The following is a 15998-nucleotide window of genomic DNA, read 5'->3' as shown; positions in this document are numbered from 1 at the left end:
GTCTGGTATATGGTGGACAACCGTTTGACATCGAGTGTGAACAATGTGAATACAGACGTAATACTTAGGATTTGGTATGGAATTTAGGAGAGGTTTGGAATGCAAATCCTTTCCCCAAACGGTTATTTTCTTGATACTAAAATGTTATTCAAAACTGTTTAAAAATAACTTCCAGCGTTTGTGACGGTGGGAATTTGTTGACAAGACTTTTCGGGCTAAATGTCTGGGATTGTGAAAAGTAAGAAACGTGTAAGTTTTTATCATTGAATCGCTTACAAAGGACTGAACGGGGAAATCTTTTATTTTATAGAAATATGATTTACTGATGGTTTGGGAAGTAGAAGCTGAAGGTAAAGAACATGGCGAGTACGAAATCAGTTAAAATTAAAGGGTTAGAAACTTGTTCAAACTTGCTGGTACGTGTCCTCTGGCAGCCTTTGTTTTTTATAATAATCAATATCATAAGTAAATTATCTTAATTTTATCATAGAAATGAAATGTATTAATGTGTGTAATTCATATAATTCATATTAAACTACATTTTTAAAAATAAACATGTTATTCATAAATCCTTTCAGAACTCCAATTATAACACATGAAATCAACGAAATTTTAAAAATTTTAATGAATAGGTTTTGTCACAGACAAACACAAAATGACAGTACTTATCTATTGAATTCAACACGCTTGTATATTTGTTTATTTTGTCATAAATTAGTTATCCATAGGTGTATTTCGCGAACAGCGAATCTTAGGTAGTCATCTTAAAAATGTATATCTAATTATGAATCTGTGATCGGTTAGACCAAGTTAAAAATATATGTTTATGGTCTGCAGTATTGAAAAAAAAGAAGGAAGAGGCCCTTTGTTCTAATTACCTTTTTCAACACGAGATTGTTGCTTGTTTTCAAACAGAAGTCTTCTTTGTTTCACTTCTTCATCAACACGATTTCTAACAAATCATATAAACGAATCATTTGTTTTCATCTCAGTTTTTATTAAAAGTCTTCGTTGTATGATCGATAAAACGATAATTCAGAAGAGGAAAAAATATTGTTAGAAATAGTGGGGGGGAAGCGACTATAAACAGGCGGGGACACGAAACACGTTTTGTTTTTTTTTACTTGTCCTTATGAGACCAGAGTTTCCTGTAAAAAAAAAAATAGCTTGATAGCAATGTATTTAAAATTAAGTATTTGTAAATCTTACATTCATTAGCAATGAAGCTCTGATTGATTATCGAGATAGCGTTCTTTAGCAGCTTAATTGTAACATCCATGAAATTAAAATTTGTTAGCAATGTAGTTAATATGCGATGTTAGTAATGCTAATATTTATTAACAGTGAAGCTATAGCTGTTCATTAGCATTAGAACTAAAGCTTATAAGCATTAGAATATTTTGCAGTTGTAGAATCACAATTATTTAGTAGGTCAGTTTTAGTCAATACAGTTGCATTTTAGTAATAGTCAAAAGAGGCTGGTATGGATAACGGTAACCGATTTCAAGATCACTGAACCTTGTGATATCTTTGTCGGTAAATAAACCTCCAACATATTAGAAGCATCTAACTAGTAAAAACAGTAGAGCTGAAACAAAATAAAGCACGTGAGAAAAGTCCGAAAAGTTCCCTAAATAATATAATATATATTTATTCAAAGTCAGAATGCCTCAATTTAGCTATCTTTTCTGGGGAAATATCAAGGTAATGTTAATTTTTAGTAATAAGTAGAATTAGGCCTGTGATGATAAAATTCTTTAGAGACAAAGAACGAGGGAGAGAGACTGAATCTTTATAACAATAAAATACTAGTTTATTGATTTAATGTTAAATAGTTCTACGTACGAATAGAAAACTTCAAAAGGGAAATAAACTACATATAAAGAAGCATTGATTAAAAACCTATGCTCTTAGGAAGAAACATGGATTTTGTTTTCTTCCTTCTATGATATGTCTATCTCAAATGAAGATAGGTGTCTATCTTCTTATTACAGGGACTGACAGTGAATTGACAACCATCCAACTCGTTTTGAAAGTTGATTAGTTTTAGGATCAATAGAATACGGAAAAGGAAAAGTTCGAAAGGATGTGTAGAAGGGGGGTGGGAAAGTGTTATTTTCTTTTAATGAGAGCGTTAAGGCGTCCGCGTTGCTCAATATCGAACAGTCTCAAGAGCGAAGCTTTGTTTTCTTTTTACAAGCCGGTTGCTAACTTACGGTACAGCGCTTTAACTCCACTCTATGAGATTGAGATCTTCTAATGAACAAGCGTGTTGCGTATACGATTTATATTATCACTGTTACTCGTATGGCTGAAAGGAACTGTTACGTTGCTGTCTGGATCAATTACATTATTAGTTATATTTTGTTGAAAAATATTTATCACGAGTTGGTTTAATATTTATGTTTGGACTGCTCGAGATGAGACCTGGTTAGTTGAGGACTCGCGTTTAATCCCGTGAATTTTGTGTTACTAAACGTTCTCCATCAGGACATTTCGTGCTTGTGGATAATAGCTGTGCATTGAAGAACACGTGTTTTCAATTTAAATATTACACAACAATTATATCACATGTCAAAAAATTAAAAAAAGCACAACGCATTTGTGAAAATGAAATGGTATGACATACTGAGTAAGTTTCGGAAACCGCAGATATCAATTAATATATCTTACTGCTTCTGAATATAATACAAAAATATCAAAGATATATCGCTGAATGAGAACAGAACTTTCAGAGTTAACTTGTAGTTGTTTGTTTATGTTACAGAGCAGCGACCATCGTGACTAGAGAAGACAACTGTCATTTTCTTCGTGTAGATAAAATTGATTTTAACAGGATACTTAGAGTAAGTAATAGCTCGTTTGTAAAATAACTCGATACGTGATTTTACTGCGTATATGCTGTTAGTTAGGATAACAGATTGTGTACTTCTAACACCAGGATATTTATAGTATCTAATAGTTCGTTTGTAAGGCAACTTGATAAGTGAATTCAATGAGTACATTAGAGTATATGCTGTTAGTTGGGATAACAAATATTTCTAACAGGATATTTAGCGTATGTAATAGTTCGTTTGTAAGGTAACTTAATACGTCATTTTACTGAGTATATGCTAGTTGTTACGATAACAGATTGTATTCTTTTTATAACTAACATATTATTGAAACAAGGTAGATGTGTTTTTAATTGTATTTTACTTACCACTGTGATCTCATATTTTTATATGACCTGAAGAATATACAGAGTTGGCGCTACTAATTTACTCTTCCCAATTATCCACTACACGAATAGTAAAACAAAAATGAATTTCAGGCTATCATTGGACGACTGCTCACTTGTCACTGTTATACCGGTTTCAGGGAATTCCATTCTTCTTTAGTAACCATAGGCAAAAGCAAATAGAACGCGACCAGGCTTACTATAATGGTGGACTATCTACGATACACCTGAGTAAAATGCATAAAAAAACAGACCACATTCTAATTATTTATTAAGACTTGGACAGTCAAATTAAAACCACATAAATACTTAAAGATGTATTGTTACTTGTTAGCCTTTTAGTGGATTTTAATTTGGAATGCCACACTAGATTTTATGAACACTAAAGCCCACTATGGTGACAAAAATTAAAATCCCTAAACGTAGAACAAATTTCGCTGGTCTTTTGTCAAACTGTGTTCTAAAGGACTCAGTTGTGTTAGTTTCTTTTTTCAATGTTAAGAAAAATATTTTAAAAATAATTCATTTTTAAACTGCTTAACTACTGAATTGCTATTTTAAAAAATCCCACTGTCTCCATCTATCGAATAAAACTGACACTTTCTCATAGCCAAGACGAACTAGGCCTTTTTTCTTCTGAAAGCCTCGATATCGAGATTGAGAGTTTCCCTTTAAACCTATCAAACTTTTTTTTACAAGATTTATTTCTGGTGTGTAATATAGTGTATGATTTTATATTTGCAACTCCCACTATACAAAATATCACATAATTATTGTCTTTATAATTATGGCACGTAACCGACATTATCTCTTAGGGCATTACAATATTTTTGTAATCAAAGTATTGAGGTAGCAAACCGTATATAGGAGAAATTCAAGATTAACAACAGGTAACAGAGACAACCAGTTAATATTGCGCACAAGGTCTTCAAAATCACAAGGTTACGGCATTCAAATCATCGTATGAAAATTCATCGTTAAACCTCGAGAGTAGTATAATATTGCTAAGTTGGTTTTAACAGATTTGAACACGAACTAATGCTAGTAGTTTGGCAAACCTTGAACCTGTGCCTTATCTTATTGTAACGTGCTATATAAAGATGTATCACTTAGATTAATGAAAGTCCAAGTTAACTGTTCTGGTGGGTGGTGACGAATAGCTGTCTTCCATCTAGTATTTTACTGTTAAATTAGGGATGGCTTTGTGCGAAACTCAAAACAACCAAACAAACATTTGGAACTATTATTCAAGGAGGAAGAAGTGAAGATTTTACTATTGGTCCTCCCAAACGACCTAAATACCGACAATTAGAAACGACGAACTACTATTCAAGAAGTGTGGTGTTATATTCTAAAAGACGTGCACAAACATTTAGTGACAGATTCTATACAGTGATTCAAACCAAAGAGTCTGATTTTTTGTGTTTTAAAAACGGGATTTTAACAGCGACATGAAACACTTCCAACTCGGCATACTGTCTCATATTAGTGCAGCTAGAAATTCCAAGATATTTACTGTGATATTACATACAGCTAAATGCTCGTGAATTAAACTAGATCATTTTCATAGCTGTTTAAAATGCTAGAAATAAACGAATCTTTATTTTGTTAATAAATACAGTGTAGTCGGATATTTTTTTGAAAGATAGAGCCACCTTATTGGTACATATTGTTTTGTTATGTAAAATGATTGTGTCTATAAAACTAAAGCTCGCACGTTTCTTAATATCCTTGTAGTTTTACAATAATGAACAAAGCTATGTTGTAAACATAAATTGTTTAACAAGATATCAGTTGCAACATCCGTGGTTTTGCGAAAAGATCATTTAATTTCGAACTTTCTGTCTTGCAACGTTAATGATTATATATGAAGCACTTAAAGTTCAGCACTAATGGTGTTAATGTCTGTCCTGATGAATTATAGGACGCAGAGGCGAATACAGTTAGATTAAAGGAACATGGTCAGGATGTGTTGCTGCTTCAAAAAATTCTTACTGACGTCAGAGGTGTCGAGGGAAGCCATTCCCATTACAAGTAAGTTTTGTAATTCTGAGAAGTTTACTTAATGATTGAATTATAATGTTAAACCGTAACCTAAATACATTCTATGCAAGTTTATTATCAGGTGTCTCTAAAACAAAATTAGCATTTTTAAGCACAATGTATTTCACGTATAACTTTTGTAAACAACAAAAGCCAGTTTTCAAATCTCGTTCATTCCGTTTTTTAAAGATAATAAATGCTGCTTTCCACCTGTTGTTGTCTGTAATGTTATTAAGAAATATTATATACCCTCAGATGTCGCCAGGGTCTCGCTCGAAGAAAACTGGTAATTAGTTCTATAAGTTTATGGTCATTTTATGTGTAAACCTTTTGTATGAAATTCGAAACAAACCAATCATAACATTTGCAGTGACTGTTTGTATCCATATTTCGGTTTTTACAGATTTTGTTCCCATTAGCTCTCTTTTGTGAGTTCCAACTTTCGACTTGTAACCAGATTAATTAAACTTTTGCTTCCATGACAGGCATAGAAAGATAACTTAGGACCGGACATGGCTTGATGGTTAGGGCGCTCTTCTTACAATCAGTCTCTCACGGATTGAAAACCTGTCATTGAACATGCTCATTTAGCCTTGGAGATGTTATAATAAAGTGACAATCAATCCCACTATTCGTTTGTAAAAAAGTAGCCTAAGACTTGGCGGTGGGTGGTGATAACTAGCTGCCTTCTCTCTAGTCTTACACTGCTAAATTAGGAACGGCTAACTCTGAGAGTTCTCGTGCAGCTTTGCGCGAAATTCAAAACAAATCAAGGTTATTTATGTTGCAAAAACAAAAATAAGCAATTTTATTTTACCCTAGTAAAACTAGGACTTAAAACAATCAAATGCAAAGTCACAAAGAATTCCCTAAGTAACTCTTGACTCAGCTAAAAGTTTTGCCATGTAGTTATAATCAGTTTAATGATTTTTGAAGGAGAAACTTCGCCTTTGGTACATCCTTACTATGTGTTGAAGTATTTGTGTCTTCTCAGTTACACGTGTTTGTTAAGGAATGCAATTATATAATATTAACCATAAAACGTGTTAGTAAATTTGGTACCACGTTCACACGTTGATAGCCTTCTTACCCATTTCTCTTCCGAATATGTGTTCTAAAACAATAACATGTCTATTTGTATGAATGGAATGCGCGTCGACAGTTTGTTTTTCATTAAATGTCATGACACAAGCGGGATGAAGATATAATGTCTATTTCTGAGTACCATATGTTGTATCGGACTGCACAATGTCAAGTAGTACCATATGTTGTATCGGACTGCACAATGAGTAAAACCAATAAAAAATGGGGAAAGTTGCCTTCTTTACTCCTGAATTGGATGCTTGTTCATTATCAGTAAGAGGGACAGTCAGACAAAAGAAGACTGAGGCAGTAAATCGTTTGTACAACTTTCAATGTTTGTTTTTCTGATGTTACCTATCAGACATACAAAAAAATCCCCTAGTGGTTCATTGATAAGTTTAGAAGCTTATAACACTAACAACAACAAACGAATTTTGACACTCATTGGGGGAAACAGTGCAGGTATCCCATTCTGCAGCTTTGTGCTTAACAACAAATAGATTACAAAGCAGCACAAGAAAATGACCATATTAGTGTACATTATTGTCAATTATCTATTACGGAATTATTTATTATGTATGCATTAATTATATTCTCATATTATTGTTTTGGTTTTACTGACAAAGTGTTTGATGCTTTATTAATTGGAGAGTATCCGACACAAAGTTTTTTAATATAGTCTTATTACTTGATTTGTGTTGTCGTACTAAGCCATAGTTGTTGCAAGTATTAAACGCAAAAACAAATCATCCAAAGATATCTATTTAAAATGTATGCAGATATTCCCGTGGATTTGGAATTCTTCTGATTTAGTGTTCTGCAACACGTAACAAAGCGCACGAGTAAGGAAACATGTTTTATTAGGCCAATCAAAAGCGTACATTTTTTTGTATAAAGAAGATAAAGGGTGAAGATCTTATGGAAAAGAAAAGGGGACTCAGAATCCGCCATTATACGAAGGAAAACATTAATATTTGACTATTAAATAATTTTATGTACCATGTATCCAATGTTATAGAAGCTACTTAAATGATTTCATTGTTGTGTCAACTTGAGTGTTCCATTTTAAGCCTTAGTTTGAGAAAGCTGTAATTATAATGTTATACAGTCTTAATTAATATATTCGGCCTACTTGTGGTTATTTCCCTCTATATGATTCATAAATAACGTTTGTTTGTGCAGAAGCGCGAAGTTTGTCACCAAAGAAGTATCGTTATTAGTATTTTTATACATCACGTCTTATAGCATCTCGCATCAGCTCGTTGTTAACACTTGCGATCATCAAATTTACTCATATTTATGACACGGTCTATACTTGTCTAACTAAATATAACTGTAATAATTTCAAAACGTTATGATGGAAATAGTCGATATTTTATCGCTAACTGCGCAAGAAACTTGGATAATTGAATTTTACGAACAGTTAACTATAAGCATCGGTAACAGCGTTCAGGTGGTGGAGAATATTAAAAAATAACTGCGATTGGCTAAAAGGAAAATACTTTTTAAAGATATGAGTAAATATCGGTCTTTTTAATAGAAATAATTTTTCTTTTCTGTACAATAACTGTGATTTGCTAAAGGGAAAGTATTTCGCCAAAATGCAAGTAAATAACGCCCTCTTTAATATAAAGAAAGTTGTTGGATCTTATTGTTTAATTAATTATTTTTACAACAATGTGGCGTTGTTATGGCGACCAGATAGTTATTCATAACTAATCTAAACGATCTTGTTCGCCTTTCATACCATGTTTCCTATGAATTTCTTCTTTGTTGTGGGAATCCACTAGTTTAGGCCTATTTTACATTTAGATAGGACTAACATGGAGGATAACCGTGTTTATCTACAGAATGACTGTTAATTCCAGCTTCTCCTTCTGGATGCCTTCTTCTTCTACCTTCTGTAGTTCTTCTATAATATAATTACATTCTCCAGAAGATTATAAGCCCTTTCTTATGTCGCAAATGTCTTTTTTTCCTTCACTGTTTCTAGCGCTGTATGTATAATGTAACTTATTAAGAAACATTTCAAGGTCTAAACGATCGTTTTCTATCCGAAATGTGATGAACATTTCTCGAAAGGCTTTTGTATGCAAGTTAAAAGTACCAGTAACTTCTATCATGACCATCTTTATCTGTCAAAGATAACGCAGTTTCTTATGTGTTTAGCCTGGTTTCTTTTATATTTAAAATTACAAAACAAAGCTGTATTTTGTATATTTTTGAGTTACATCTCTTTATCTTCGTAGATAATGTAGCTTTTCTTTTTTCAGAATGTTTAGCTGTAATCATTTTTATTTTGTGTGTGTAAAACGAAATCTCTAGCAGTTTTAATATCTCAGCTTATGGTCATTTTATTGCTTCTGGTTCTTAACTTATTTTCATTTGTATCTTTTTTTTTTTTTTTTTTTTTTGAAACTGTTATGTTGCTGTTTATTTTAATTTTACCGCACTATTCCCATTGGTTGATATGTTTAGTCGTCATAATCACTGATCAAAATTCACGACTTTTCAATTCATTTTGCCTGGGGGCCACATTGAACAAAACAGCCATATGCCGTGAGGGTTTAATGTTTGAAAAATTTATATAATTAAACGAGTAACCTTTTGTGCTTGCGTAGAAAGTTTTGAACTTCTTTAAATTTTCCATAAATGTAATTAGGAGTGGGAAAATACGAACGACGTCACCATAGGCGTAAGGGAGGGATAGGTGTAGATAGAAGTGTGAATTGCGAAGGCAAAGGTATTTGGGAAATGGATGTGTCATCTCTCAAAGCTTTAATTCAGATACCAGTGTTCATATGCGTTAAGGTTCTATGCGCGAATATATTCATTTGCTTATAGATACTTGTCTACCAGTACTGCCACTCTATTGAGTTTTAATACTCGCTCGAAGTTTTGAAAGCGTCACTAGACCTGACGTCCCTTATTAGAAAAGTTAGTCGGTTTGCCATTTGGGATTAGACCATTCGGCTCAACATGTCTTTTGTACTAGATGTGCTTCGTGGATATCATGTGTTATGGAACAGGTTTAATTCCCCAGTTACTGAGACGTTCTGCATGGCCACCAGATTCGTTAAGACCTGTACCTACCTAATTTCTTACGTGAGTAGTTTAGACAGGCCACTTAACTGTTTTAATCACCTTAGGCACAATGCTTCGCCTTTATATTTTATAAATTATGTGTAATTTAATACAAAATACCACAATCAAAAATATATTTTGTACGCAAATCGCGAGTGTTTTTAATCATAGTTTATATCAATGAATAATGTAGAAATTGATTTACAAATGTTTTATTATTTATGAGCCGCTAAGAAATAATATAAAACTGAACTTCGTAATTATCTTCAGCTTCTCATATAAGTACCACACTTTTATGCTTTGACAACAACGCTGGTAGTTAGGACGTCACTGTGGAGGGGGAAATATGACATCACTTATAATTAATATGCACATTAAAATGATATGCTAATTAATCACGAATGGATAATTAATTAATTAAAGGTTAATTAATTATAAGCAAATGATATGCAAGTTAATGTTTAAGTAATGGTTCATTGATTAAAGGCCTATCAATTATTTAGATGTAAATGATACGTAAATTTATGTCGAATGAATGATTTTTAATTACGGATTGATTAATTAATTAATTCAATGATTAATATCACGTTTTTAATATTTAATATTATTTATTACTGGTTAATTAAGTTAGCATGTTACTCTTGGGCAGAAGAGTGAAGTCATGTTATTGATATGCATATTCAAATAATATGTTAATTAACTAATGTAAATACTATGCAAGTTAATAATTAATATTTTATTAATTGTTTATCAACTAATTTTAAATTAATATGCAAATAATATTGAATATTTACATTTCTATTATGTTTACGTCATCAATACCGATGGAACATTGCTGGGTAACTTCATTTGATTAAGTTATCATCACAAGAGGGCACATTGTTAACATGGGTTTTTTCATATTTCATTAGATTTATAATTTTCATTTTTATTATAAATCTTTAGACATTTTTCTGTTTTGAAAATATTGATATGAAGTGATTTAATAAATTGTAATTTTTCACAATAATGAATTAAGGATTCAAACATGTTTATTTTATATTTTCAAGTAGGTTATTATTTTGTTTATATAAGACTAATATGTTTTAAGCAGATATCGTAAATATAAGTGGCTCATGTACGAGTTCTATATTTGTTAAATTTCATCTAAAACTCAACAACATACAACATTGATTTGTAACTGACAAAAATGATTAATATATTTCATAATTCCTGTATAAAATATAAGTGAAGTAAAAATAGAGCATCACACATTACCATAACATTTTTCATCTCTACTTCGAAACGTTTAGAACCAACGCTGAACTGTACGTTTAGTAACAGATCCATAACCAAATGGATGGTTGATGTTTCGTATAGTTTTGGTAGCTTTTTCTCCAAGTTTGAAGTCGTAGAGGAAAATCAGACAAAAGCCCTTCTTGTCCATGCTGCCATGAGGGTTTCGAAACTTACTCTGAGTAGTGTTGAGGCAGAAAATAATTAAGATACCTTGTAAGCGACAAACTTTCGATTTAAACCAACCAACCAACGATAAGTTACTAAATATTCAGCTTCTAAATGTCACAGTGACAATTCGGACATTTATTTCTGGACAACCTAATAAAAGACAGTTGTTTTCGCTACTTTTTTGTTTAATGTTCTATGTGTTAAGAAAAATAACTAAAATTTAATAACGTATTTGTAAATAGTAATATTGTGTATATATGTCTATTGTATAACAGTTAAAATGTAACTGTGTTTTACAAAATACTGGCTCACTATGACGCAGCCAAGGCGGGTCATTTAATAAAGACTAGTTTATATTGTTGGATATGGTGACATTAATGCACATGCGTCACATCATTTAATTTATTTAATGTTTGTCAGACATTGCTGAAAGATCAGTAAAACAAAAATAATAAAATATTTATATATAATGTTATTTAAGTTATTTAGATTAAACATTTGTGGTTTTGTGTTATTATTTGTGGTAATACTAGAACAAAAAAGCAAAATTTATATCTATTTCACATTTTATGGTGGTTATAAGGTCGGTAAAAGTGACCAAACCCATACAATAATGAAAATAACAAATAAAATATAAATATTTTCTACAAAAAACGTGTGATAATTATTTGGACGTTATAAATATTTTGCATACGTAATTTGAAACTTTTCTGAAGCATAATAGTATATTTAATCTTAAAATCAAATCTACTTTTCCTTCTTAGATAGTGAACATTCGCAAACAAATGTATGAGTAAATCATTACTTTGATAAATATTAAACTTAATAAAAATTATTATCTTTGTGTAAGAAAGCCTTGTGATGTTTACTGATAACGTAAAATTTTGTGAAAAGACTTACTGCATTAAAAGTTCCAGTATAAAAACTATAACAAGTGAAAGAATAACTGTTTGAAGACGTAGTATGTTTGAGTCCTTTGTTCACTATAGTGTAAAACTACAATCTACTAATATCATCGAATGTCATTATCTTCAAACATTATAAAAGAAAAACAACTATAAATCTAGTGAAAGAATACGAAAAAGATTCATGTTGATAATGTGCCTTCTGGTGATGATGACTTAATCGTATAATGCAACTTTCCAACGCGCTCTCTGGTGTTGACATTGTAATCATAATTAAAATTTGAATATTTAATATGTTTATATGTTAATGAACCTGTAATTAAAAACCACTTGATTATATATTATATTATATATTAATTTGCGTATAATTTATTCCAACTTAAGTAAATCACCTTTAATTAATAAATCATTAATTAAATCTTGCTATTAATTTGTGTATCATTGGTATCTAATTGATTAATTAACCATTAATTAGACCTTAATTATTAATTAGCATATCATATACATATACATATTAATAACATGTGACGTAAAACTTGCGCCTCCATTATGACTAAAGCGCTTAATCTATCAGTCTTCCCAAATCAACTTTAACATATCGGGCTATGGATTCAGAATTTATTCATAAGTTTTTTATTCCGAGTTATGTATTCTTTCAAATTTCTCACACTACACCAGGATCTTGAAATGTTAACGTACGGCCAGTCCTATTCTTCCTGGTGGAAACACGGATTCTGTCTTCTGAAATGAAACAACAGTCGGAAGCTTTCGAAAAGTATGTTTTAGATAAATGATGAAAATGAAGTGCACAGTGAAACTAACGAGAATCTATTGTAGTGTCCATAGAGTGCAAGGCATATGCAGAGAACTATATTAGATACGAAAGGCGGTTAGCATAGATTCTCATGAGTAAAATCGAAGGATAAAGAGAAAAAGGCGGGAAGAGATTCGCTTGATTAGATGACATTTGAAGATGGATCGAAGATGAGTGGTCAGTCCTCAGAGTTTGGAAGGTCACCATGATGTTTATTAACACTGCAACTTTATTGCTTGATTTTCTATTAATATTTCGATTTCTTTAACTGTTTATAATGTTTCATGAGGTCAGACTTTATTTACTTAACATAGATTATGGATAATCATTTTCTTACGCTCACACAATCCTTCATGCTTGCATTATGAATTTCCCATTAATTTTTACGGTAGGGAGTTGCGACCCCACATGGCCATGTGGTTAGGACGCTCGACTCGTAATCTGAGGAGCGCGGGTTCTAATTCCCATCACACCAAACATGCTCGCCCTTTTAGCCGTGGGTGCGATTTAATGTGACTGTAAATCCCACTATTCGTTGGTAAAAGAACAGCCCAAGAGTTATTAATAAGTGGTAATAACAAGCTACCTTCCCTCTTGTCTTATACTGCTAAATTAATGACAGCTAGCGTAGATAGCTCTCGTGTAACTTTGCGCGAAATTAAAAAATAAACAAACAATCCGGAGTATTGTTTTTTAAGTTTTTTGTTCACTCTTCATTGCTTTTAGTGACATTCTTTTGATTTCTTCACCTATAATCCGTTAAATAATTATGTGACAAGTGTCGCTGTTGTTGTTTTTAATTAAGCACAAAGCTACACAATGGGCTATCTGTGCTCTGCCCACCACGGGTATCGAAACCCGGTTTCTAACGTTGTAAGTACGCAGACATACCGCTGAGTTACTGGGGGCTCGTGACAAGTGTCATTTCTATTTGAAAATTCAATAGATAGACTTTGCCAAACTTTGACAATGGATATGATATTTATTATAAGACACTTGAAACATTTCAAGTGTATATATTATCCGTGATTGTACCATTCTATTCGGAAATAAAATTAGTTTCTCATAAGGTTTCTCGCTTGCAACACATCCTACCTTCTGTTTAAGGTAACTATGTATTAATGCGCACAAAAGCAGCTTGGCCATCGCTACAGCACTATGAGGCATATTTATCTTATTTTCACTCTAGTTTCCTGCTTCCAATCTTATATTTAGTAATTTTAATTCTCATATTTCGTTGTACTTTCAAGCCTTTTACGTTTCGAACTTGTATATTTGTTATAAACTTCTGTCCGTCTTCCCTGTACGCCCCTCCACTATTTGTGATTTTATGTAATGAAGCGAAAATTAGAGACTGTATAGTTAAACGTGAGTACACTACCTACAGACCTATCTACCCTCAAGCTGTTCATATTGATTATGTTCTTTCATAGAAGCCCTACATCCTTTTAAGCTAGCGGTACATCGGTTTTATTTTTTTAGCATTCGTTAATTTAAATTGTCGTAGAGTTAGTTGCGTATTCTATTTTATGGATATATATTATATAAACACATACAGTATATTCTAAACTGTCTTTTTTTCAGGTTTCTTTTTAATTTCGCGCAAACTACACAAGGGATATATGCATTAGTCGCCCTTAATTTAGTAGTGAAAGACGAGAGGGAGGCAGCTAGTCATCACCACCCACCGTCAACTCTTAGGTTGTTCTTTTACAAACGTGTAGTAAAACTGACTGTCACATTGTAATGCCACTACGGCTGAAAGTCGAGAATGTTGGTGTGATTCGAACCTGGGACCCTCATAGTGTTAGTCAAGCGTCCTAACCATCTGGCCATGCCGGGCCTATTCTAAAATGAAAGCTTGGTAATCTCCTAAACCCCCTGTTTGACAAGTTTCTTCTTTGTTGTTAGTTCACTGTATTGTGAAAATCTATTAGTTTTTGGCTTCAGTTGTTATGTGTTTAGAGTCATGGCTTCATTTTAACAACCACTATAATAGTATGCTCTATTTAGTAAGATTTCTTGGGGTTTTTGTTAAGCAGAAAGTTATACAACTTTCCATCTGTGCTCTGCATACTACAGGCATTGAAACCCGGTTCTGGCATCGTAAGCCAGCACATATACCACTGGTCAATTGGGAAAAACCAAACAAGAATTGATAGTATTAAGTTACAGTGTGTAAGTTGGTACCTGTAACTGTCAGAGCTCCATTAAATATCCTCTCCATAAAGTAAAAAGGCACGAAAACAGCGACTAAAGCCAAACTGAAATCAGTTCGAACTTTTACTGTCTGTTGTGTACAATATTACAATAACAGGCAAGGTTTGGACATTTGACTGTATTGTGGAACGCATGTTATAGTTTGTTGTTGATGTTTAGATCGAAGCAAATGCATTCACTAACATGTAGATTGCTATGAATAGAACTTTAAATAGTGCCTTAATACAGCTACTACTGTCCCTCGCTGGTACAGCATTAAGTCTACGGATTTACAACGTTAAAATCTACGGTTCGATCGGCAGACAGCCCGATGCGGCTTTGCTATAAGAACCTATCCCTCCACACACACACACACACACACACACACACACACACAGAGAGAGAGAGAGAGAGAGAGAGAGAGAGATTAACTCTAGCATCAGAGAAATCATAGTCTTTATGTTCGAGAAAAGTATTCAACTTTGCAAAATGGATCAAATCATTCTTGTTTAAGTGTTCCGCAAGGAGGTTTAGTTGTAATTGAAATTCATGAATAGACTGTGATTGCTGGCTTATTATTTTACCTCTTCCCTGAAGCTTTGTATTCAAATTATTCAAGTGAGCCATCATGTCGCACAGAAAGCCCAAATCACATTGCCATGACAAATTTTCAATTTCAGGGAAATTTTCAACCTTACCTTTTTCAACAAGATACTCTTTTTTATTTGAGGAAATAATGAAGTAAATCGTTCCAAGACTTTTCCTCTACTTAACCATCTTACATTTGCAAACTCAGTAAGATCATCAAAAGTATTTGATGGATATTGTTGTAAAAATTGTGAATTAATCACTTTTAGACATCTGAACACATAAATTTTCCTGATGCAAAATACAAGGGAAAGATGGCAGCGTGGACTTCACATTATTTTTAAATTAAATGCTACTTCAAAAAAGAAACAAATCCGAATTTCGCCTCAGTCATGGCTGGAGCACCGTCTGTTGTGACAGAAACCAGTTTTTTTAAAATCCAGATTAGATTTTTTTGACATTTTAAGAAATGTCACAAATGTGTTTTTTCCACATGTTCGATCTCATAATCCACAAAGGCTAAGCATTTCTTCCCTCATTTGAAGATCTGAAGTTGCATATCGAACCCAAAATACCAACTGAGCAGTATCACTAACATCTGTTGACTCATCTAGTG

The 15998-nt window shown here is 32.5% G+C and overlaps 1 protein-coding gene across 2 annotated transcripts in view; it reads left to right on the top strand.

The window, feature by feature from the left end:
- The window catches only part of LOC143252663 (rap guanine nucleotide exchange factor 4-like), a 244860-nt gene that overhangs the window by 185889 nt on the left and 42973 nt on the right, over positions 1–15998 (top strand). For both annotated transcript variants that reach the window (XM_076505155.1, XM_076505156.1), the window contains 2 exons: positions 2768–2846; positions 5145–5254. In XM_076505155.1, coding sequence (XP_076361270.1) covers positions 2768–2846; positions 5145–5254 — 189 coding nt within the window. The remainder of the gene's footprint in view (positions 1–2767; positions 2847–5144; positions 5255–15998) is intronic.

The sequence above is a fragment of the Tachypleus tridentatus genome, chromosome 6 (genome assembly GCF_004210375.1).
Source record: "Tachypleus tridentatus isolate NWPU-2018 chromosome 6, ASM421037v1, whole genome shotgun sequence".
Classification (NCBI taxonomy): domain Eukaryota; kingdom Metazoa; phylum Arthropoda; class Merostomata; order Xiphosura; family Limulidae; genus Tachypleus; species Tachypleus tridentatus.
Note: the sequence above shows the minus strand (reverse complement) of the source record. Positions and strands in the feature narration are given on the sequence as shown.